This window comes from Lynx rufus, unplaced genomic scaffold, assembly GCF_022079265.1.
Source record: "Lynx rufus isolate CCGP_SWC_20201006 ecotype Redwood Valley unplaced genomic scaffold, mLynRuf1.p SCAF_8, whole genome shotgun sequence".
In the NCBI taxonomy this organism is placed as follows: domain Eukaryota; kingdom Metazoa; phylum Chordata; class Mammalia; order Carnivora; family Felidae; genus Lynx; species Lynx rufus.
In genome coordinates this window covers 22,595,106-22,618,992 of record NW_025814896.1, presented here as the reverse complement: position 1 = coordinate 22,618,992, position 23,887 = coordinate 22,595,106, and the positions used below count along the sequence as shown (strand labels likewise).

The following is a 23,887-nucleotide window of genomic DNA, read 5'->3' as shown; positions in this document are numbered from 1 at the left end:
AGTCAGAAGTCAGAGAGTCCGGAGAGATACCCAGCTCTGGGGTTGCGGGCGGGGGAAGGGTCCCTACTTGGTCCCATCAGGCCCTCCCAGGAGATAGCAAAGAAGTCACAATTCTGAGAACCCCCCAAATGCCGGAGAACAACCCCAGCACATGGGGCAGAGTGTGGTGGCCAGAGGCATCCAGCCCAGGCCTGCAGGGATGAGCTCAGCGCTCCAGCTGCAGCGGCGGGGAGAAGAGGGAGGAAGGGGGAGAGGTGGGGGGGGGGGCAAGTTGGATGCTGATTGGCTAGTTCAAATCCCAACAGAAGGGGTGGCTTCCCCGAGCCCAGAGCTCAGAGATCCCCCCTCCCACACGCACACCAGCTGCTCTAGGCTCCTCCCAGGGAGGCACTGGCCACCCAGTCAGGGCCTCCTCCCTCCCTCATCCCTCCCTCTAAGGCTGACTCTCTGGTGTACCGGCCCCAAATACCCAATCACCTAGGCCCAAATCTACTTCATCTGAGCTTCCCCAGCTGTTCCTCATCCCACACTCCCTCAACCCAGTGCCTGGAGTTTGAATATTTGTGCAACCCTTTGTCCCGGGGGCTGCCCTGTCAGGTAGCTTTGGCCAGGGAGACAATCTTTCTGAGCTCAGTTTCCACATCTGCACAACAGACCTATAACCCCACTGTGCATGTGCAAAGACAGTCTGCAATGGGAGCCTGACTGCGCTGGTTGGCTGGCTGGCACTCACTGTTTATCTCCCCTGGCCACTACAGACAGAGGTCTCTCCCTCCAGCATTCCTCCTCTCCCCTCCTGGTTCAAGCCCACTTCTCCCACAGGCCTCAGTTCAGAAGTCACCCCTGCAGGAAGAGGCCCTTGGGCCCCCAGGCGGCACCAGGTGCCCCCACCCCCAACCGCTACATTCCCCTGAGTTCTGAGAGCAAGAGACTGGGCCTGGGTCCCCACTAAGTTCTCAGCCCCCAGACCAGGGCCCACACACACAGACAGGGTGGACTGCTCTTCTGGAGGCCCCTCTTGCCAGCCTCCAGCCCAATCCTCTCCTGCTTCACAAGGCAGGGAGGCAGGGAGTGGGGCAGTCAGGCATGGGAGGCTGATAAGCCTGCACTGGACCAATGACACAGAGTGTCAATGTGACCTTGAACAGGTGCTTCCTTTCTCTGAGACTGACTTTCCTCATCCAGAAAATGCGAATAATAATAGCTAACATTTTTGAGTGCTTACAGTGACATTTTACCTATATGATCTCTTCTAACCCTCATAGAACCCTGTGAGGCAGGGGCTGCTGTTATACCCATTTTCCAGATGAGGAAACTGAAACTTAGGTGACTTGCTCAAAATCACAAAATTAGGGCATATTGGAGTCAAGGTTTAAACAAGCCCTATCCAACTCCAGGCCTTTGCTACTCATTAGCACAATAAAGAAACCTCCAGGGACATGCAGGGACAGGGCAGGGACAACTCCAAGCCCAGGACCAGGTGTGGGAATGGCTCCTGTTAATAGGATTCATATTTATGATATCACGTTGGGACACTCCTGGGAAATGGGCTGTCGGTTCACCAGGGATCCCCACTTTGCAGATGAGCAAGCTGAGGCCCAGAGAAGTGGTGTAACTTGCTCAAGCACACACAAGGAGCGAACTGGGGGCTGACCTGGGCTCCACTTGGGCTTGTGCTCCCAACTCCAAGAGGGGTACCTATGAGGGTGGGGGGAGGCCCAGAGCTCACCTTGACGTCCTGCTCCAGCCCGCGGATGAGCTCTCCATCCACCTGGCCTGTCTGAGCGGCACGGAGGCTGCGGCGCTCAGCCTTGCGCAGCCGGTACTGCAGGATGCGGCAGGTCTTGCTGGCCTGGTCCAGCTGCTGCCGGAGCTCCTGTAACTGGTACACATCCTCCTCCATGTAGACATCCCGCATCTCCAGCATCTCTGCGCGCAGCTCCTCGATCTCATCCTGCAGTGGGGGGAGAGGCGGTCGGGTCACGGGGCTCGTGGCAGTGGCCTGTGTGTCTGAAGGCAGGCCACACCCAATGCTCTCCTAGCTGCCCTGGGGGCCTGGGTGTGGTAGGCTGAATAATGGCCCCCCCAAAGATGTCCATGCCCTAATTCAAGGGACTCTGCAAACGAGATTAAGGATTTCGAGATTGGGAGATTTTCCTATATTATATGTGGGCGGACCGATGAAATCATGAGTCTTTATGAGAGGGAGGCAAGGGGATCAAAGTGGGAGAAGGTGACATGACAACAGAAACAGAGGTTAGAGGGACGTGCTCTGAAGATGGAGGAAGGGCCTCAAACAGGCTGCCTCTAGAAGCTGGACAAGGGAATGGATCCTTGCCCAGAGCCCTGCCATGTGGCCTTGCCAAGGTAGCCCTGCCAAAGCCTTGATTTTCAGACTTCTAACCTCCAGAACTGTGAGATAATAATCTGGGATTGTTGTAAGCCACTCAATTTGTGGTAATTTGCTGTAGCAGAATAGGAGCCTACCACACAGGGGAAGCAGGACAGACTCATTCAACGAGCATTTGTGGGCACCAACCACGTGCCAGGCCCCCCGTGCCAAGCATGGGGGTGGGAAGGGACAGTACTGACCAAGACTAATGTGCCCCCTTCTGTGTCTTCTGCATGGAGCCCCAAGTCTCACTGGGGAGACACATGATAAACCAACAAATACAAAAATTTCCAAATAAATGGCAAGAAACAAAAAAAACCCCACCTGGGTAATATGCTAGAGTAATGGGGAAAGGCTGTGTCCAAGGATGTGATCGGGGCAGCCATCTCCAAAGAAGGGACATTTGAGCTGAGGGAAGAAGGAACAGCCATGCAGAGAGACAGCCGGGGAGAGAGGACTCTAGGCAGAGGGTCCAGAGTGTGCAAAGGCTCAGAGGCAGGATAGAGCTCAATGGGTCAGAATACAGCAAGGTGGCCAGGGTAGCTAGAGGAGGGATAAACTGAGGCTGGGGAAACAGACAGGGGTCGGCCATCTAGGGCCCTGAAGGGCCAAACTGAGTTTGGGTTTTAAATGGAGGGTGTTGGGGGATGACCTCACTTCCCCAGGGCAGCTCCTGACCACCTCTGTCACCAGCTCCCAGATGTCCCTCACTTCCCCTTTGTCACCATGAGCACATCTGCAATTCTTTAATAGTTTGTCTCCCAGACATACTGTGAGTCTCTGGGGGGATACCCCACGTCTACCTCACTCACTGCAATATCCCCCACACCCAGCACGGGCCTAGCATCCCACAGGCTCCCAACAAATATTAACTGAATGAGTAAATGCATGTCCGGTTAGGTAAACAACCTCAAAAATGACATATTAACATGAAACAATCATTAGAGTGTAAGGGGATGAGTGAGGGAACCCAGCAGAAGAAATGGATTATTATTATGTCTAATAACAAATGTGGAAACTGAGTCACAAATGGAAATAATACCTACTCTTAGGATGATTGAATGAATTAAAAAAGATTGTACACTAAAAAGGGAAACTGAGTCACAGGGGAGGAATGATCCGCCAAAGGCATCCCTGAAAAAGCACCTAAGGACGGTACTGATGGGGGCAGGGGAGTGGGTCCAAGAAGCAAAAAAACAACTCTTCGGACCCTGGAGATGGACACAATCTGGAGAGTGTGCTCACCAGCCCTTTGAGCCTTTCTTTCCCCGCAGAAAATGTGTGGCTCCCTACGAGGGCATGGCCTGGGGCTGTCCAGTGCCCCCCTGAGACTGGGTGGGTTGGTTTAATTCAGGAGCAGGGTCAGGAAGAAGCCAGTTCTTAGTGTGAAAGCTCATCCACCGGACTCCTGTGGACTATTTCTCAAATGGTTCTGAACTCAGGAGAGGAAGATGGAGGGAACAGGTATCTGCTTCTCCCAACTCCGTAAGATACTGTCCTCTTCCCACCATCAACCAAAGGGCTTAATCCTCACTTGCCGCCACGGCCTCTGCCCCAGGGATGGCTTCAGCAGCAACCCCCAAAGTGGATGATTCTGCCTACACCAGCTGTAGGAGCGGTCACCTCACCAGGACCCCAGCTCCACCTCCGTCCCAATACACACACAGACTCACCGCCACCATGCCAAGTGGACAGAACTAAAAGTGGAAAAAGAGGAAGTGGGACAGTCAATGATCACACCAGTCAAAAGAAATGAGGAAGTGAGGGGTCCACACGCCACTTCAGCCAGTGGATTAAGGAAGCATAAGGGAAACAGCACTCAGGAAGTGCAGGTCAGTCAGCTAAATCCAAGCTAAACCAGCCTCCAGATGAGCCTGTGTTCAAGCCCCCACCATGCTATTTGCTAGCATCTCACTTCTTCTCACTGCAGTCACACTGACAGGGCCTGGTGATCGGGAGGATATGGAGGTTTGAGCGGACCTGAAGCTCAGGATCAACCAAGGAGAAGTGCAGGGAACATACAAGCTCATTAATGTTGGGCTACATAAACAGATGTAGGGCGTTTAAGTCATAGGAGGTGACATCCCTCAACACAGGACTACATCCAGGGCGCTAGAGTCATTTGGGGGGACCGTTTATTTTTTTTAACTTTTAAATAACCGATTTTTCTATTTATAAAAGTAAACAGTGATCCTAGAGACAGTTTTGAAAATACAAAAACTGTACATCACTCATAATTCCTCCACCTGGTCCTAAGTCACAGTGGCTCTCAAGGTGTGGTCCCCGGACCAGCAGCATATAACCATCACTGGGGAACTTGTCAGAAACTCTCAAACCTCAACGGAGACCTAATGAATCAGAAACTTGGGGGTGGGCTCACCAAGTGACTCTAATGCAGGGGGTTTCCTTCCAGTCTTTTTCCTAAAAGGGCCAGAGCCATCTGTGGCAGCACCACAAGACCAGGGCCTGACACAGAGCAGGGACTCAATAAGCATCTATTGAAAACGTGAGTGAATGAATGGTTTCTCACATGAGCAGCTGTCTCTCCAGGGCCTGCCCTTCACCACAGTCAGTTTCTGGAAACGCAGGATGTTGCGTTCATGCCAGCTCCATCTCTCCACGGGGCTAAGGGGGGCCCAGGCGCTCGGGGGCTCGTCCCAGCTGCAGGCAGAATGCGGGTCAGCCCCTCCTGGCACGGCCCGTGGAAGAGAGCGGGTCCACAAAGGCCGGCTTGTGGCCCGCACGGGCCGGGTCTGCTGGGATGCAGGCAGCAGAAGCTGGTGAATGAAGGACTTGGGCAGGGGCTGAGCTTTTGGGCCTGAGGTGGGGCCAGGGAAAGGGCCTGCTAGGCCACAGGGAGGGGAGCTGGGAGGGCAGGACCTTGCTTCACTCCAGAAGTTCTTAGACCCCACTGAGCTACCGAATCCTCCAGTGCTGCTCAGTCCAACAGTCCCAGCCTCTGGCCCTACAAAGCCTTGCAATGACAGTCTGAACCAACTGACAGAGCTGGGGGCTAGGGAGGGGAGCTCAGCCTTCCCAACTCCCTCACAGACAGTTCAGGGGCCTTCCTGCTCCTCTCCTCCCTCCCAGACCCCCATCCACGTGGAAGCAGGAGGAAGGGATCAAACCCCACCAGACTCAACAGGCCCAGTGGCTGCACAGCAAGATTGTTGGAGAACCCCCCCGCCGCAACAATGGTGGGGGAACCCCAAACCTCATCCTCCCCTGCAGATAGGAAAAGGCCAGCAGTGCCCACCTCAGAAACTGGGGGCCCTGATTCTCTACCCCACAGTCAGAAAGGCCAGCCTAAAGAAGCCAGGGAAAGGTGCTCAGACCTGGCATGGCCTGCCAGGTCAACGCCATCCATCCCCTGTGGCCACTCCTTCAAGCTGACTTCTCTTCCCCTTGAAGCTCAGCCTGATTATTTAGGACTGGGAAAGGGGGTGGGGTAGGACAGGAATAGAGAATAGGAACGGGGTACCCTGCCTAGTGCCAGAGTAGTCTTTATAGAAAATGTTTATTTTGCTCTAATTACAGTGGAAATTCCTGTTTATTGGAGATAACTTGGAAAAAAAGCTGGTCACTTTCTGTCTCCTCCACTATTTCCCACTGGCTTCTCTGCATTAGGTCCAAGCCCCTTAACCTGGAACCGGAGCTGCCCCTGGTCTCCTCCCTATTCCTGTCTTGCCCCCCACCCCTGCATCCTCCACCCCCGACGTCCCGCTATGCCAGGACTAGAAAATAGCTACCATCTCGGGGCACATGGCTGGCTCAGTCAGTAGAACATATGACTTGATCGCAACATTGTAAGTTCGAGCTTCATGTTGGGGATAGAGATTACTTAAAAATAAAATCTTAAAAAAAAAAGAAAGAAAGAAAAAGAAAGAAAGCTACCATCAATGGGGAAGCTCATGAATGACCAGGCAATGCATACATGTGCATTAATGTGATCCTCCTCCCAGCCCTGTGAGGTTGGTATTGAAGATGTTCCCTTTTTGCAGATGAGAAACTGAGGCTCAGAAATTTCCTAGAGCTGCTCAAGCAAGGGAATGGTGGAGCTGGAAACAGGACCTTAACCATGTTCTACTTCAAGGTTTGCTTGGGCTAGTCCCTCTGCTGGAATGGCCTTTGCCAGGCTAACTCCTAATTTATGTCATCCTTCCAGAACATTCTCTCCTTCTCCATCACCACCCCCCACTCCACATCCCCCCCCCCCGCCCCAGCCAAACCACACACTCTGAACTCCATTCTTCTCTGTGCTAGCAACTTCAGGTTGCATTTGCCTGCTTTCAACTCTATCTTCCCCAAGAGCTGGGGGGAGGGCAGGTGCCAGGTCCCACCCATGTCTGGTCCCCAGCACGGCCCAGGACAGGCACACATCATTGTCTACCGGTAGATGTCTGACTAGAAGGATGAGTATGGCTTCTGCCCTGCCCAGTCTCTCTCCACAGACCAGGGTGGGCAAGCTCTCCTGATCCCAGCCCCAAGTCAGCTGCAAAGAGTCGGGGAGAGCCCGGGCAGGGTCTCTCTACCCAGGGAACTCCTGCTTAGTCACTCACTCCCTGCCCACAAAGTGCATCTCTGTCCATCCCCCTACACACCCTCCAGATGATCCATGAGGTCAGCCTGCAGGAAGCAGCCTCTCAGAGGCAGACCCGCTCCCTGAAATGGATTAGTTCCCAGGAATCCTGGAGGAGTTGGCCAGGAAGAGTCTCTTGGTCCCTTTTGGGCCAGAGGACCAAACATGAGCTCACACTACTGCTAATAATAGCGAGACCTTGCATGGCAGCACGGGGTTTCACAGTTTACAAAGACATTCCGTCTGAATCATCTCATGGGTCCTCACAGAAACCCCATGGACAGGCAGGACAGGAACCAGCACCTCTGTTCTAGAGACGGAGAACTGCAGAGAAGCACAGGGAAGGTGGGCTGTGCCCAAACTCACACCGAGAGACCTCCAAGCAGGACTCAGATTGCAGACCTCAGATTCTTTCGTCTGTACCAGAATTCAGGGAACTCATCGACTTGGATGGGAAGGGGGAAAAAATAGCATATCTCTACTTCCACCAGCCTCGAACTAAAAATTAACATTTCCTTCTATTCTGGACAAGCCATAGTTGTATGAGCAGTACTTGTAAGTTTGCCACCAAAAGAAATCACAGATATTTTCATATCACATAACAATTGCAGAAGTGTCAAAATAGTGTTTACACTCATCAGTACTTTGAAATTGCACTGACTACACTGGTTAATAGACCGGTCAGCAGATCTGATGAGTTAATAAACATATATTTACTATATTATAACTTAGAAGTATCTTTTGATAATCGTAATATATTTGGTTTCATTTGTGTTTTAAACACTTAAAAACATTATTCTGAGAATTATTCTCAGCAGAGAGCTTAAAGGCTTCTGTGGCACAAAATAATACATAGCCTGTGTTCCTTCCAGAGGTGCCTCATCTGTGGGGTCTGACTTGGCCCCCCAGACCCCCTCTCTTCTCCACCAGGGCATAAAGCTAGAGAAGCAGAGTTCGGCCTTCAAGCCACATTTATTTTATTTTATTTTTTAATGTTTATTTATTTTTGAGAGAGAGAGAGCACATGCAAGCGGGGGAGGGGTGCAGAGAGACAGGGGGACAGAGCATCTGAAGCGGGCTCTGTGCTGGCTGCAGACTGTCCCAATGAGGGGTCAAACTCATGAAACGCGAAATCATGACCTGTGCTGAAGTGAGATGCTCAACCAACTGAGCCACCCAGGTGCCCCTCAAGCCACATTTTAAATGTTGCAGGAAAGAGGGACACCTGGGTGGCTCATTCGGTTGAGCATCCAACTTCTGCTCAGGTCACGATCTCACAGTTTGTAAGTTCAAGCCCTGCATTGGGCTTGTTGCTGTCAGCGCAAAGGCTGCTTCAGATCCTCCGTCCCCCTCTCTGCCCCTCCTCCACTTGTGCGCTCTCTCTCAAAATAAATAAACGTTAAAAAAAAAATACCTTAAAATAAATAAATAAATGTTGCAGGACAGAATGTTTTCTACAAGAAACCTACACAAATATACGATGATAAATCTTTGTACAATGAGGACAAGAGGGGGAAGTTTAGGTTTGGGGCCCACTGGAACACTTGTAAGTGACTCCAGGCGATCCATCTGATAAAACTGGTCAGTAGGAGTAGATGGTGAGTAGTCTCTTGACCTGAAGGGCTGGAGATGAAAGTGACCAAATTCGAGGCCCCTCTGCAGAAACACAGGAAGTGGCAATGAGTGATGTGAACCCAGCAACAGCTGCCAGCCAGCCCTGAGGGAACAGGGATGGAAGCAGGGGGTTAGAAGCTTCCTGAAGGCAGAAGGAGATCACTTCTTACCAGCCACCAAGGAAGAAACTATACCACAGCAGAGGTCCCCAGCTACCTCCCACCCACGAGTGTCAGCCCCCACAGGGCTCGGGTTCACCCAGCAGCCCCAGGGAACTCTGATGTGAGTCCTACAGACCTCCTTGGAATACCAAGTCTGAGTCAGGCGCAGGGAGCCAGTGTCTCAGCACAACCAGCTCCCGAAGGGACCCTGTACTGCCTGGGCCTCCTTCCATTATGTATGTCTCCCACCTCTGCCTCCCCCTCCACCTCAAATGCCACCTCCACCAAGAAGCCTCCCTGGCTGCCCCAAGGCACAGCCTTTTGTGTAATGAGCAATTACTGAGTATGTATAGAGAGCCAGATTCACCACCAGATCATTGACTTTAACCCTGAGGATGGCCAGTTTTCTCCCCATTAATTTGTTCTCCACTTAGTACATGGAGAGTTTTGTTTCGTTGTAACCATGTCACTCTCCTGTCTAAAACTCTCCAATGATCACCAAAATCTGGAAACAACCCACATGTCCCTCGGCTGAATGGATAAACGATAGCACACATGTGACGGAATACTACTCAGCAACAAAAAGGAATAAACTGCTGAGACCCGCAACAACGTGGATGAAGCTCAAACCCGTTATGTCAGGTGTAGGAAGCCAGGCTCAGCAGGCCACTGCAGGATTCCCTTTACATGGCATTCTGGAAAAAGCAAGACCGCAGAGACAGAAAACAGATCAGTGTTTGTGGGAGGCTGGGGGAGGAGGAATGGACTAGAAAGGAGCCCAGGAGTTTTTTGGGTCCATGTCTGGACTGTGATGGGTTACAGAGCTGTACGCTTCTGCCAAAACTCACTTTACTGTATGTAAATCACCTGATCCAAAAGCAAGACAAAAGCCTGACAAAAGCAAGACAAAAGACAAAAGCCACATCGGCTCTTCTCCCAGAAATCACCTCGCCTGTCCCACCACGAAGCCTCTGCCCCAGCGGGTCCCTCTGCCTGGACTTCCCTCCCTGCGTCTCTGCACTACGGGCTCCCCTCCTGCTTAAAGCCTCCACGTAAATGCCACCTCCTCAGAGAAGCCTTCCAAGATCCCTCCAAGCCCATCGTGTCCACGTTCTCTCACGGAATGTGTCACAGGCTTATCTGTGATGCGAATTATTTTCCTTATTGATCTGTTTGCTTATGGAATGTCAGTCTCTGCCACTAAGATGTGAGCTTCAGGAGGGCAGGACCTGGCACCGTGCCTGGCACACTAAGGAACAGCTCAATAAAGAGCCGCCGGATTAACAAAGGGGTCCTAAGAGGGGAAGATTACCATCCTGTTCCCCTGCCCTGCAGAAAACCGCTTCTAGTCAGTGGTGCTATGTTTAAGTCTAATTCTGTGACTCTGTGAACCTAATGCCCACGGGGGCTTGGAATCCTGGTAGCGGGCCTCAAATTCCCTCCTACCAACTCCCAAGTTACATTCTCAAATATGTCATCTCCTCCTCTGGCTCCAGGGACCTGACAGGCCGATGGGCAGGCAGACCCAGGAAGAATGACAGAGCCGAGCTAAAGCACCCAGAACTCTCCCTCTGTAGGGTAGCAACCATTCCACGGAAGAACAGCAGCCTCTGCCTGGCCAGCCTTCTCCCACACCGCCCCGGCCACCACGGTCCCTCCCTTGGGCTAAAGCCCAGGCTGCCTGCCCATCTGCCAGCCTGGCTCTGGCCTGGGGCACTCACCCCGGTCCAGAAGGACTGACCTGCAGGGTGGGCCAACAGTGGCCACAGGGGCAGCACGCCAGCCCCCCGAGAGGCTAGGGCCGCCATCTGCTATCCCTTCTGTCGGTCCCCCAGGTCTGTCAAGGCTCCAGATGAGATCATTGCAGTTGGACCCCAAGGAACGCAGAAGGCTCTGCAAAACGCCACTTCCCTCCCCACTCAAAAGCAAAGATTCTGGGAACAGCAAGGTGGGGGGCGGGGGACAGACAGGGACACTGAGGCCTGGAGAGGGATGAGCACGCCCCCACCCCCCGCCCCAGAGCGTCCAGAGTCAAGCAGAGATGGACTCTGCATGCCTGCCTCCTAGCCCAGAGCTCAATCCAGCTTAGCCTCCTTGGATGAAAGCTGGGCTCCAGTTTGGGGATAGTCAGGGTCAAAAGTCCTAGAGGAGGGCCAGGACGCCCAGCCAGGTACGGCCGTGCCACACCAATGTCCCTGCTCCAGCTGGCACAGAGGCTGCCTGGTCCCAGTGACCCATTGGGTCATGAAGGAAGACAGCGATCTTGGACTTGCCCCTCCAACACCAGTAAATAAAAATAGACAAGAGCGCTCCCTCTGTGCCACGTCTCGCTGTATCCCCAGCCCCCCTCCAACTGCCTGGTGAGGAACCAAGGTCAAATAGGTCAACAGTGTTCTCTAAGGTCCCACACTAAAGTGGCTGAGCCAGGATTCAAGTTCAGTTTGAGCTCCTGTAAACTAGACCAGTCTCTACAATGGGACAACAGTGACAATAATAGCTAATACTTACAGGATCTTACTGTGTGCCAAACACCTGGCTGAGCTCTGCCTGAATTTCCATTATCTCATGCTAACAGTCCTTTTGCGGCACGTGCTATTACTTTATGCCCATTTTGCCAATAAGCAAACAGAGGCTCAAGAAGATAAAGGCTCCACAGCCAGTCAGGAGCGTGCCTCCCAAATCTGACACAGCTCTCTGCTTGAAACCACAGACACCCCCTCTGGAGGGGAGGGGTGTGTGCGTATGTGTGTGTATGTGTGTGTTTGGGGTGAGAATATACCTGGAGACCATCTCCCACCAAGGCCAGGCCTGGCTTGTCACTGGCCCATTCCAGGCCTCACCCAACAGAATAGGGAGACATCCGCCTTTTTGGGGGTGGGGGGAGGCGCTCACAGTGGGAGCGCCTGACGATGTCCCTCTTGTCCTTTCTGTGTGAACAGGAAGGAAGGCAGCATTTGGATCTGGATGTGTTTAAAACATCTTCCAAACGGCCTCTGGGCTGCAGCCAAATCTCAGAGCAGGGACAGAACAGGGCTCAGAGATTCTTGGGGAGGGAAAGTGAGGCTGGAGAGAGGAAGACTGACTCCAGGCCGCACAACCTGAAGCTTCTGCACACCCCAGCCATTTCCCGCCTCCAAGCTTTTGTTTGGGCCATCGCCCTGCCTGGCACCCTGGAACGAGCACCACCAGACCTCCCATCCTTCTGCCTCTTGCCATTTCCAGGCTGTGTGACCTTTGCCAAGCCCTTTTCCCTCTCTGAGCTCAATTTACACCTGTGTGAAAGGAAGGGGCTAGGTCCCACCCTGGCAAGGTCCCTGCCTACACGCAGAACACATGGGGGAGGGGCCGATGGGCAACTTGTAATTACCCAGTTAATAATCTAATTACTGTTGAGGTAAATGTCCCCAAGGAGCCTATAGAAAGCTCCTGGATGTCTAACTCGGGGGCCTGGCCTGGAGCTGAGCGCAGGAAGGTGGAAACGAACAGAAAGGGGAGGGAACCGTAAGCACAAAGGCCCCCCAGGTGGGAAGAGCACAGGGACTGAGACCTGGGTGTGAGGAACACAAGGGAGCTTGGGTGGAGCGAGGTGAGCTGAGGCTGAGGGAGGCAGAACCACACAGGCTGCCCAGGCACTTGGCCAAGGCCAAGGAGGGGAGAGGCTGATGCAGCTGACCCAGAAGATCCCGAGCAGATCTGGGGCAAACTAGCAGAAAAATGTTTAGCTGAGCCGGCCTAGCTGTGGGACCCCCAAACTATTTTTCCACTGGAGCCTGTGCTTCTTTGTGGCCCAGGCAACAGGAGATTATTCACCTTGATCTTAGAATGCGGGACCCCAAAGGCATCCTCCACCGGCAAAGGAGTATCCCCAGGTTACAGAGTCTGCAGCACTGGCCGTCTAGAGAAGACCGACATGGGATGGGAGGGAAAGGGGGAACACAAGGGACAGAAGTGTTTGGGGGATCTCCACGATGCAGTTCAGCTCCACGCACACCTCCCAGACCCCTGCTCCAGGCCGAGACTCACACCCAGAGCCAGACGCAACCTCTGCCTCAAGGACCCAGGGCTTACAGACCCCAGTCTGCCAGTAAGCGGTGAGGGCGGATAGCTGCCGAGTCCTTACAATGAGCCAGGCCCCCACTAATCCTTACACACATGCTTTCCCTTACTCGGTGCTCACTGCAACCCTGTAGGGTGAGCACTGCCAGCATCCCCAATTTTCAGGTGAGGAGACTGAGCCTCGTAAAGGGGAAGCTGATAGAGGAAAAGGCAGAGCCAGGATTCAAGCCTACCTCGGCGTGGCACTAGATCACAGTGCTCTCAACCACCTTGGACCCGAGAAGGGAAGGGCTGGCCTGCTGCTCCCACCTTCTCTGACTCCCTGCCATTCCTCAGGGAAGCCAGCCCTATCTGCTCAGAATGCAGACACGGTACTGACCTGCGGGCCTCCAGTGAAGGCCACGGTCAGCCTGTCCCAGAACACCCTGGAGTCTCTGGCTCTTTCCCCACCCCAGCCCCAAGTTCCTTCTGGCACCGGAGGGCAGAGAGTATGATCACAGATGAGGTCATGTGTATGTGCTATGAGGGGAATGACCTTAGCAATAACCTTGGCTGCTGGTCAGGCCCCTGCTTGGAACTTAGCCGAGCCCCTCCCCTGGGGAATTTCCTCTCCCCTGGAGGCCACACAGGATGTAGGGCTCCTTCTCTTCCTCTGTGCTCAGGATGGTACTGGATGTGCCATGTACCTGAACACTAATCCTCCTAAGTGCCCTGCAAAAAGGGATTCGATTCCCATTTTACGGACAAGAAGACTGAGGCCTGATGAGGGGATTTTCACATGGAGACCATGCATAGGGAGGACAAAGCAAGGTTTGGCCCTAGACTTGACCCCAAACATGGAATTTGTCAGTGAGACCACAGAGCCTTCCTTTCCTCCCACTCTGGACTCCTGCATCTGGGGCAAGAGGCACACTCTAAGGGGGCAGCTACTAGCCTTGCTGTATGGCCCCCTCCCAGCAAAGTGTTCACAGCACCTCAGCTCAGCTTGGCATTCGAGGTCCTTCCCGAGCAAGCCCAACTCTCCTTCCCAGCCTCTCCCTGACCCCTGCTCACACCCACCATTCCCTCCAGCTCTTCTGTTTTAAGCCCACAGACCACCTACAGACCTTGATCACTACCTTTCATTCAATCACACAACAAATATTTATTGAGTCCCTACGAGGTGCCAGGCACCATCCCAGCAGCTGGACCCAGAGGCAGTCACTCAAGGCTAACTCCTCAGCTCTAATGCCCCCTCCTCCAGGAAGTCTTCCAGGACCCTCTTCTGAGCGTCCACATCTCCTCCAACCTCCTTCATCCTGGCCTCCTTCATTGTTTCCCAGGCAGAAATGGGCACCCTTCAAAGATGGGAGTGGCATGGCCCTCCACAGCCCCCAGCAAAGGGGGAAGGGGAGGAGGAGGGAGATGAGGGCAAGCCGGAAATTCCAAGGAGATTAGAAGGGAGTTGCCCCTGGGCAGTGTTTCTCCTGTGGGCAGGCCTGACAATTGCTCCATTTCTCTCAGCTCACTGGGCCCAGGTCCAAGTGCTGGGCATCAGGCGCCCGAGCGCCTTTGGTGCAGCTTCTCCTGACGTAGTGACCTGCCAGACCCAGGCCGTTACAAATCAAGCCCCTGCCACACTCCTCACCATTCCCAGCAGCCCTGTGGAAGGAACCTTGTGGAGTAGCTGAACATAGTCGTTTGTACACATCAGCTCCAGAGGACAGGGACCAGGATTTCCTGTATTTCTGTGTGGGTGAACTGTCACAGCCTGTGTGTGTGTGCATGTGTGCGCGCTCACGCAGGCATGTGTATGTGTGTGTGTGTGTGTGTGTGTGTGTGTGTGTGTGTGTCTGGGATCCTGTTCTGTGAGTCTCTGGTTCCCGAGGGCAAATGCTACAGGCCTGACATTTGACATTTGAGTGCGCTCTGCTCGTGTCCCTGCTTATGTGTACGTGGCTATGTGTCTTGTGTCTGTGTGTCTCCTGGGTGTGCGTCTGAGCCCCAGATAAAGGTAAGTGTGCAAGGGCCTCCACCTTCTCTTTGTGGAAGACACAGGGTGAGCATCTGGGTGATGAGCTTGTCTGTGCCCGCCTGGCAGGAGCGGATCTCTGGATTTGCGTGGATGCTGGCGCCTGTGTGTAATGAGTCTGCGTGGGTTTGTGTGTGCGCCTGCATATGTATGTGTACTTCCGATACGTCTGAGGGTGTCTCAAAGCTGTGTGTCCATCTGGGACACAGCCAAGCATGTCTGGGTAGGTAAGATGTGTGCGTGTGTAAGTGGGTGTTTCTGAGCCGGGGTCTTCTAGATGGTGTGAGTTTGTCGCGTCTGGTACTGTGTGTGTATGAGGAGACAGATTTTGTATCTGCATAGGTTTGTGTCCTTCTGAGAGTGTGTCCTCTCTGACACATCATGAGGTGTGCTTCTGGAAGCATACAACCTATGTGTGTGTCACTGGATGTATATGTGACACGCGTATGAGTGGCTGTGGATCTCTGAGCATGCGCTGTGCGTACGTGTGTTTGTGTGTGCTCAACAGAGTGTGCCCGGGGACACAGGCCCAGCCCCTCTGTGAGGAATGCTGGGAGCCCTGGGAGCTCCGCGGTCCCCCCAGGCCTCCGCAGCAGCCGGCCTCATATTTTCCATCTCATTTTCCATCTCGCTGGAGCTGCCCGCCTCCCCCTAAGGACAGGCAAACCGCTGAGGATTCTTAAAGACCCAGGTCTCAGAGAAGATTCTTCCAGGCCCCCTCTCAGCTGCCACTTGGGGGGCTGGGACTCAGGACAGGGACCAGGCGGGAGCTTTGCTGACCATAATGACCAACCCCCCTCCCGAACCCAGCGACAGATTCTGGAAGCTGAGAAGAGCTGAGAAAACATCTGGCACTTGGCCTGGTAGCCAGGCAGCTCTCAGAACATATGAGTTGAATGAATGAATGAATGAATGAATGAATGAATGCCTACAGAAGCAGGTAAGGAAAAGGGACAACATAGACAGGCACTAACATTTACTGCGCACCACACTCGAAAGGCTCCCCATGACCCTGAGGCAGGCATGCTTATCCCCCGATTTACAGAAGAAGAAACAGAGGCTCAGAAAGGCTGAGTATCTCACCCAACATCACACAGCTTGTAACTGACAAATCCAGGCAAGAACTCTGCTCTGTGAAACTCAGAGGCACAGGCCACCTCCCGCATGGGAGAGGGTGGAAGAGCAATGGGACAAGGGGAGCTCCTTGGGGTTCTCTAGTGAGGTTCCTAAGTACAGCCACGGCGCAATCGTGGGCACATTTACATAGCCTCTTGGTTTCCTTATCTGCCAAATGGATCTGACGTCAGAATCCTCAACACAGGGTTGCTGTGAGGAGTAAGGGCTTACTTAACCCAGAGCCTAGCGCACTGGAAGCGATCAACAGGGGATAGCATTCATGAGGCAAGAGCCACAGAAGTCCAGGGATCAGTGGTCTGGGGGGTCCCCCGAACGTTTCTAATAGTCCAGCTCCCTGGGTTCTAGCCTAACCATTAACTAACCCTTAAGGCTGGATCCAAACCCCCATCATTTCCTCCAGTACCTCACATCCCCCTTTTCCCAATCACACGCTGCACAGGTGCAAGGCATATATTCCCATACGTGCATGCATGTACATGTCCCTTGCCGCCTGCCTGCAGGCCCAGGCCCCCACCCCAGCCTATGTTACCTCTACTTGTTCCCAACAAGTCTTAGCCTAGAGCCTGGCACACAACAGGATCCCTCTAACCAACCTGTGTCCCAGACTTGACACACCGTTAGCAACTAAAAGCTCACTGCTCCAGTCATGCTATAGAAAGAACAGGACCTAGAGTTAGTCCAACCAGGTTTGGAATCCTGGCTGTGACCTGGGGCCTCCATTTACCCGAATGTACAAGGAGAACTAGAGGTGGAGGATGGATGCTTCCTCTCCTGGGCTGACATCTAGATTGGCTGTACTTCACTCACAACTAGACCCTCCAAGGAGGGAGCAGGGCAGCATGGAATGTGATCACACCTTCCTGTCCCCCTGGAGGCAGCTCCTGATTTATTCACATCCTAAAGCTACGGGGACCCACCTTCCTGGCTTCTCCCAGCTCCCCCAAGAATAAAGACACGGACGTCCTGTCTGCTCATTGGCTAACAAAGACGACAGTTCCCCCAAGAGATGTGGGATTTCACTGCTTGTAAAACGTTTTCTTGTCTATTCATACCTCCCTGGTTCCTGAAAACAATCCTATGAAGCTGCCTGGGTAGGTTCCATCATCTTCATTATATAGATGAAAAAAAGGAGCTCAGAGAGGCCAAGCGACTTGCTCAAAGCCACACAGTAAATGGCAGAGTCAGATCTGAAAGCCAGGTCTTTGAGCCTCAACTCTCAGATTCTTCCATCTACACTCAGATGGTTCTCAGCATGTCCTCACCACATGGTACATGGACAACAGTTAGCGGTGATGGGGAGGAAGACCTCAGACTACCAGGGTTTTGAAGGTCAAATGCAGTCATTGTGTCTGCTCTGCAACTAAAGCTGCATCTTAGAATCCTGGAACCTTGAAAGTTAATAATCTTCAGACTTCCTTGGCTGGAATGGATCCTGAGGTCAGGCAGCTCAGCTGCAGCCACCCCATAAATCCCTCCCTGAATCTTCCTTCTAATCACAACCACCAACGTTTTGTACAGTTTACAAGCTGCTTTCCACAAACCCTACATCTTCATCCAAACATGCAAGGTCACCCAGCCTTTGTTTGAATAACTCAAGTGACAGCAAGCTCACTCTCTTCTCCGTAGCAGCCCCTATCATCTGATCGAGAGACAGCTGCCCCATTTACACTTTCCCGGCTTGGGCCCCAGGGCAGGCCTCTAGCAACAGATCAGCCACCACCAGTGAGGCCTTCCTTCCGTGGTAGACAGGTCCCAGGGCCCCCACCACTGGGAGATGAACCCAAGCAGGGCCCCACCAGACTTGGGACTCAACCCAGGTAGCATATAATCTGCAGGGGACACACTGGGGATCTAAAGTCCTCTCCTGGTAACTCAGTTTGTGCATCTTGGAAGCAAAGAGGCCCAGAGGGGCAGGAAACACGTCAAGAGTGCAATACACTCTTGGGGCATCTGGGTGGCTCAGTTGGTTAAGCGTCCAACTTTGGCTCAGGTCATGATCTTACAGTCTGTGAGTCTGAGACCCATGTTGGGCCCTCTGGTGCCAGCGCAGAGCCCGCCTGAGATCCTCTGACCACCCCCTGCCCCTCCCCTGCTGGTTCTCTCTCTCAAAACAAATATACTTTAAAAACAAACAAACAAACAAACAAACAAACAAACAAACAAACAAAAAACAGAGCATAATACACTCTTACTCCAAGCCCTGGCTGTCTGGAGAACTGGCTCAGGGACCCAGAGCAACTGCCTTCCTCTCTCTGGCCACAGTTAACCCATCTGTAGAATGAACAAAACACCTCCCATGACAGCCACTACACTTAATGGTCCACATGCCCAGTCTCTAGATTTTCATCTCGCCTCTGTGAGATTGGCAGCTGGATCAAACAAAGCTCTAGAGGGACCAACCCAAAGTGCACACGGCAAGAACTGCACAGTCTGGCCCTGCTCACCTCGCCGCCCAACCTCCTCCCTCTCTCCAGTCTCTGCACTATCCCTCGAAGTCAACACACTTTTTCCCACTTCCTTCAGCCGGGAATGTTCTTATCTAGGTCCTATTCAGCTGACTGCATGTCACCCTCCAGGCCTTGGCCTCCCTGAAGGCCCCCAGCCCCACTGAAAACATGATGGGTGCCTCTGGAAACGTGTCACACACCACTGGGAAACAGCAGTGATCACAACTGCCCTCATCTGAGGCAGGCACTCCAGGGGTGTTTGCAAACATTATCTCCTTTAACCCTTAAGGTTGGAAGATGTGGGATATACCTTTTTACAATGAGGAAACTGAGGTCTGGAGATAGTAAGTAACTTGCCCGAGTTCACACAGCCAGGAAGCCACAGACCCCGGATCCAATAGTAGCCTGAGGTCTGCGCATGAAGCCTGCAGTACTGAATGAATGATGGAAACGTGGTCCAGTCCCAGCCTAGGCAATGGGAGGTGCCCAGCCAGGCCCTGGCCCCTGTGAGACCTTGGGCTCAACCCCCAGCCTTCTGGGATTACTGCCCATCTTAACAGTCACGCCTGGCCCAGGCAGACTCCAGAGCTTTGCCTGATGACTTCCTGGAAGGGACAGGAACCCACAGGGGTTGGTACACAAGGAGATTCTGAGGCAAAGCTCCATGGCCCATCTCCCTCGCCAGGACAGACAGAGTGGGCAGGAAGCAGGAGTAAGGAGCTCAGGGTGTGAGTTCAGAGCAGCTTAGGCAGGCAGTGCCAGAAGCAGCTCAGGGCACCAAGAGGGCAGGACCAGGCCTTTTTCTGGGTTGTCTCTGTCCCACCCACCCTCTGCTTGTCCTCTCCTCACTACGGGCTTCTGAACACTGTGAGAGCTGACTGAACGAACCTTCAATTGTTAACAGTGAACGGCGCCTTTGGGAAGACTTACCCTCCCATTTAATAGATGAGAAGGCTGAGACCTGGCTTGGGGAAAGATGAGAGGCTGAAGGGGCGGATTATGCTGATTCAGACAGCCCCTGTCCTTTTATTCTACAAGTATTTACTGAACACATGCTGCAGAGGAGACACAGTTGAGCAAGATCCCAAAAGTCTAACGAGAGAGAAACCTATTTGGCCAAAGCTAAGTGTTGCCAGGCAGACATAAATCAGCAGAGTGATGTTGATTCTGTGGCTCTTGGCCAGGGTGCTCTGGGTATGGTGCCAGGCCATCAACTGATAAGAGTAGTAGGTAACATTTCAGCCTCTTCCAAAACCATGCTCAGCCAGTGGTGGGAAAGCCCATGAAGCTTTCAGTCTTCCCAGCCAAGGCCAGCACATTCTATAAAGCTGCTACAGTACCAAGCAGTGGGCACACAGAGACTGGCCAGCACCCAGTAGGTGTACATGTTCACTGAAAGGGTGAAGGCAAGATAGGTCTGCTCTCCGGGGAAGCGCTCAGGTGCCCCAGATGCTCAGAGGGAAGGCGGCTTTCAGATGGACAGCTTCCCTCCTCTCACCAGAAACATGGGAAGGCCAAGGGCAGCAGCCATGAGGGGCCAGTGGGACCTCTGTGTACTGGGCAGACAAGAGCAGAAGACAACATCCTGGGATTTAGGAAGCTGCCTCTGAACCAGTTCTCCCACGACATCATCCTCCCAGGCTGCGGGACCGTTAGACTGGGCGGAAGTCGGACTCTAGCCAAGGGGATGTTCCCAGATGTCATGCTTTCAAACGGGACCCACCCTGAAAGGCAGGCGGGGACAGGCCTGAAGCAAGGAAAGCCCTGGGTAAAGACTCAGCATGGTGTTCTGGCCTCTCCTTGGCAGGGGACAGCCATGGGTTTCCCTGGCAGAAGTGCACACCGATACCTGTCCCGGAAAAGAGGGCCACCCAAGGCCTAGCTTCTGGCCTGCGGGTGGGGGGTTCTAAGCAGCTGAAGGACAGGAGGTTCAGCCCCTCACTGGCTACCCACCCCCCGCCCCAAGTAATGCATCCAGGCATCTTCCAAAGCAGTTTTCTCATGCCTCCCTCCCTCCAAAATCAGGGCCCTTTGGCCAGTCTCGTCATCTAGGGTCCTCCTCAGGAGACGGTTTCCCAGACAAAAAAGGGAGGCAAGGTGTGTGGGAGCCCCAGGGTAGTCTCCGAGGATTCAGGCCCCCTTTCCCAGCCGCTTCAGCGGGACGGTGGGCCTGCTGGTGCCTCAGGCCCCCGGGGCCGTCACAACCCGCACCTCCCGGGGCCTCCCTCTCCCGCCCCCCACCAGCGCCCCCACCTTGAGATAGTCGTTCTCCGAGCGTAGCTCCTCCAGCTCCCGCACGAAGCCGCCGGGCCCACAGTCCAGCATCTCCTCGGTGAGGTCGGAGAAGGCGAGCGAGGCACTGAGTGGCAGGCGGCTGCTGCCCACCGACGACGCGGCCACCGACGGCTCATCGGGGGAGGCGGGCGGCCGCGGGGGCTGCTGTGCTGGCGGCGCGGGCTGGGGCGGCTGCCCGGTGCGGGCCCCCGCCGGGCCCCCGGCCGCGGACTCGGCGTCGCTGCTCAGCGCCAGCTCCAGGCCCAGCAAGCGCGCCTCCTCCGACGCGCAGTCCGACACCTCCGAGCTGCTGTCGGTGAGGCTGGGCGGCGGGGGCGGCGGTCGCGGCCCGGTGCCCGGGCGCGGGCGGCCCTTGGCGCGAACCCCGGTGCGGACCCCGGCCACTCGCGTCCCCGCGCTCCGCGCCCCGGGCGCCACTGCGCGCCCCTTCTTGTCGGGCCGCGCGGAGGACGCGGCGCTGCAGGCGGCTGCGGCGCCGGGGCCTGGGCCTCGGCGGCCCTTGGCCAGAGACCAGCCGGCCACGTCCTTGGGCCGGGCCGGCGACGGCGCGCGGTGGCTCTTCTTCCTCTCCGGGGCGGGCGCGGGCGGGGGACCGCAGCCCCGGGCCGGGGGCTCCCCCGCCGGCACCTCCATCGCGGCCTCCCTTGGCCTCAGCGAGCGGCGCGCATGGCCCGGGCCCACCCGGCCTCCGCGCCCCTGGGGAGGGTCCCGGCGCCGCTCCGGCCCCTCGGACCGCGGCTCTTCTCGGCCCACCTCAGCCCCGGGGCTGCGCTCTGGCCCCGACCCCCGCCGCACCGGCTCTCCGCTGCCCTGAGCTCGGAGAGAGCGGCCCGATCGCCTCCAGGCGCCCCGGCTGCGGCTCCGGCTCCGCCCGGCGCCCGCCCCCTCGGCCTCGCCGCGCCCCCGGAGTGCGCCCGGGACTCGGCTGCCTGCGCGCCGATCGCTCCCTCGGGCTCCGAGTCCGGCAGCGGCCCGGGCCCCGGCTCCGCCCGGCGCGGCCCGCCCCCCGCGCAGCCCCGCCAGCTCCCCGCCCAGCCGCCTCGGCTCGGGGGCGCGCGGCTCCGCGAACAAAAGGCGGACGCGGCGGGAGCGGCAGGGAGGGACACAGGCTGCGAGCGAGGGAGGGATCTGCGAGGCAACAGCGACCCCCTCGAGGGTCAGGCGGGCCTGGGCTGCCGCGGCCCGGGCTCCGTCCTCCTCCGCTCTGCCGCCGCCCCCTCCCCTGCCCGCCTGGGGAACGCACCCGGCCGAGGCTCCCCTGCGCCCAGCGTCCGGGCAGGGGCCGCGGGAGCGGCGAGCGAGGGGACTCCCAGGCAGAGGCCGGGCGGACCTCAGATCGCAGGAGCCAGCATCCATATACACCGCCGGTGCCTCGCCCCTCGCGGCTGTGCGGAGCGTGCGCGGACTCCGCCCCCCTCAACCTTGCAAAGCGAGACCAATTATCCCATTGTACAGATGCGTAGACTGAAGTCTAGGGAAGACACGCGATTAGCGCGAAGTCATCGGCGGAGCTGGGATGGAACGCAAACCTCACACCTTCAGGGCGTGCTCTGGTTCTTAGACCTCCGCTTCCCTCTTACAGGCGTAGGGACCGTGGAGCCCTAGGTGCACGCCCAGCTCTGCACACCTTGACAAGCGGGAATCTCAGACATACTCCCTCCAACCCCGGCCCGCTCTCAGGCTCTGCACGGCTAAAATGGAGGCCGCCCACTATGAGGTGTCAGAGCAGCGATGCTTTGGGAGTAGGTTCTGACCCCGATAGGGGCTGACACGGACTGAGGACAATTACCCTGATCCCCACACGTTTCTCCCCAGGGCAACCGGGACAACCCGGGACAGCCCGGGAGCGCTGGCTCTGGTGGTTTCCTTTCTTTCCTTCCAGGGCTGTGCTTCTGGCCCTGTTGTAGATTTTCCTGTGTCGATCACACCTTCCCCGCCTCCTTCCCCTCCCCCGCTCCTTGCGGCTGCTTCTCCTGGTGGAGCCACCGCCGGGCCCAGGCAGTTTTAAGTCTTTCGGCTGGCTGCCCCCGGGTGGGCACCCACCCCTCAGAGAGGCACCCCCTTGTCACCTAGAGAGGGGGGCAGGGTTGTGTTTACCCCTCTGCATCCTCTTCTCCCCGCCCCATCCCCGTTCCTGCCTTCCCTCCTTTCCTTCCACCTCCTCTCCCGCCCCCCATCCCCCCACTCCCCCAATCCTGTTTCTTCACCTCCCCTGCCCTTGACACTCAGGCGGCACCAGGTCTGCTTCTTCGCTTCTATCCCACCTCCCTCACAGCAGTGAGTACTGGGGTATGCCTTCTCACTGAGGCATGGCTTTGCCCTGATCTACGTATGTCCTGGTGTGTGTGTGTGTGTGTGTGTGTGTGTGTGTGTGTGTGCGCCCCCTCCGCCCTCAGATTTTTCCTCCAAGTGGCCCCACAGAGACACATGGAGCAGGGCCACCTAGCAAGTTCTCTGCAAAGTATTCCCACCCCCTCCTGACAAGGCACAGCTCCCCTGTTCCCACTGACCGTCCACTCACCTAGTCCATAGGCACCAGATAGGACAATGAGTGGACTTGTCCTTGGTACATTCCTGACCTCATGGAGCTTAGAGTATAGGGGGGAGATGGGCCACAATTGATTCATTACCTAAAATACCCCTAGGTGGTATTGTGTGGCACAGGGGCAAAGCCTTCCCACCTCCTGGGCCTCAGAGTCCCCACCTGGTCTAGTGTGAGGGTCCTTTCAGCTCTGATGCCTCCATTTCTTGTAAGCTGGTCATTTTCTGGCACAGAGATGCTATAGAGTTCTTAGAGATGGTTTATCTTCTCTGTGTTTCCATTTCTCCTCTATGCCTTATGTAGGTCTGGAGATGTTGGATGGTGTGAACGCAGGCAGGTGTCATGCTAGACCCAGGCCGGCTTAGCCACTCCTGACACACCTGTGGCCACACTGGTGGTCCTGAGATTAGAGTGGCCTGGATCTTCCCACTTGGACCTGGGCCCAAGTCCTGGCTCTACCACATATCCTGCTTGGGTCCCTGACGGCTGAGAAGCAGGCTGAGGTCCCTCCCTGCACTGAAGTTCTTTGGATTTGAGGAACCATGAATCTACAGTGTAGCCCCAGCAACATGGCCCTGGTGGGGAGGGCTCCAGAGGTGGTGTGGGGCCTAGGAAGGGGCTCTGGACTCAGACTTAGTTCAGACCAGAAAAAC

At 55.4% G+C, this 23,887-nt stretch overlaps 1 protein-coding gene across 1 annotated transcript in view; it reads right to left on the bottom strand.

Moving 5' to 3' along the window:
* Positions 1-21,325, bottom strand: part of SOGA1 (suppressor of glucose, autophagy associated 1) — a 71,569-nt gene extending 50,244 nt beyond the window's left edge. Inside the window, exons 1-2 of the mRNA XM_047069472.1 lie at positions 20,651-21,325; positions 1,730-1,954 (exon numbers count right to left, since the gene is read on the bottom strand). Coding sequence (XP_046925428.1) covers positions 1,730-1,954; positions 20,651-21,325 — 900 coding nt within the window. The remainder of the gene's footprint in view (positions 1-1,729; positions 1,955-20,650) is intronic.
* Positions 21,326-23,887: the final 2,562 nt, after the last annotated feature.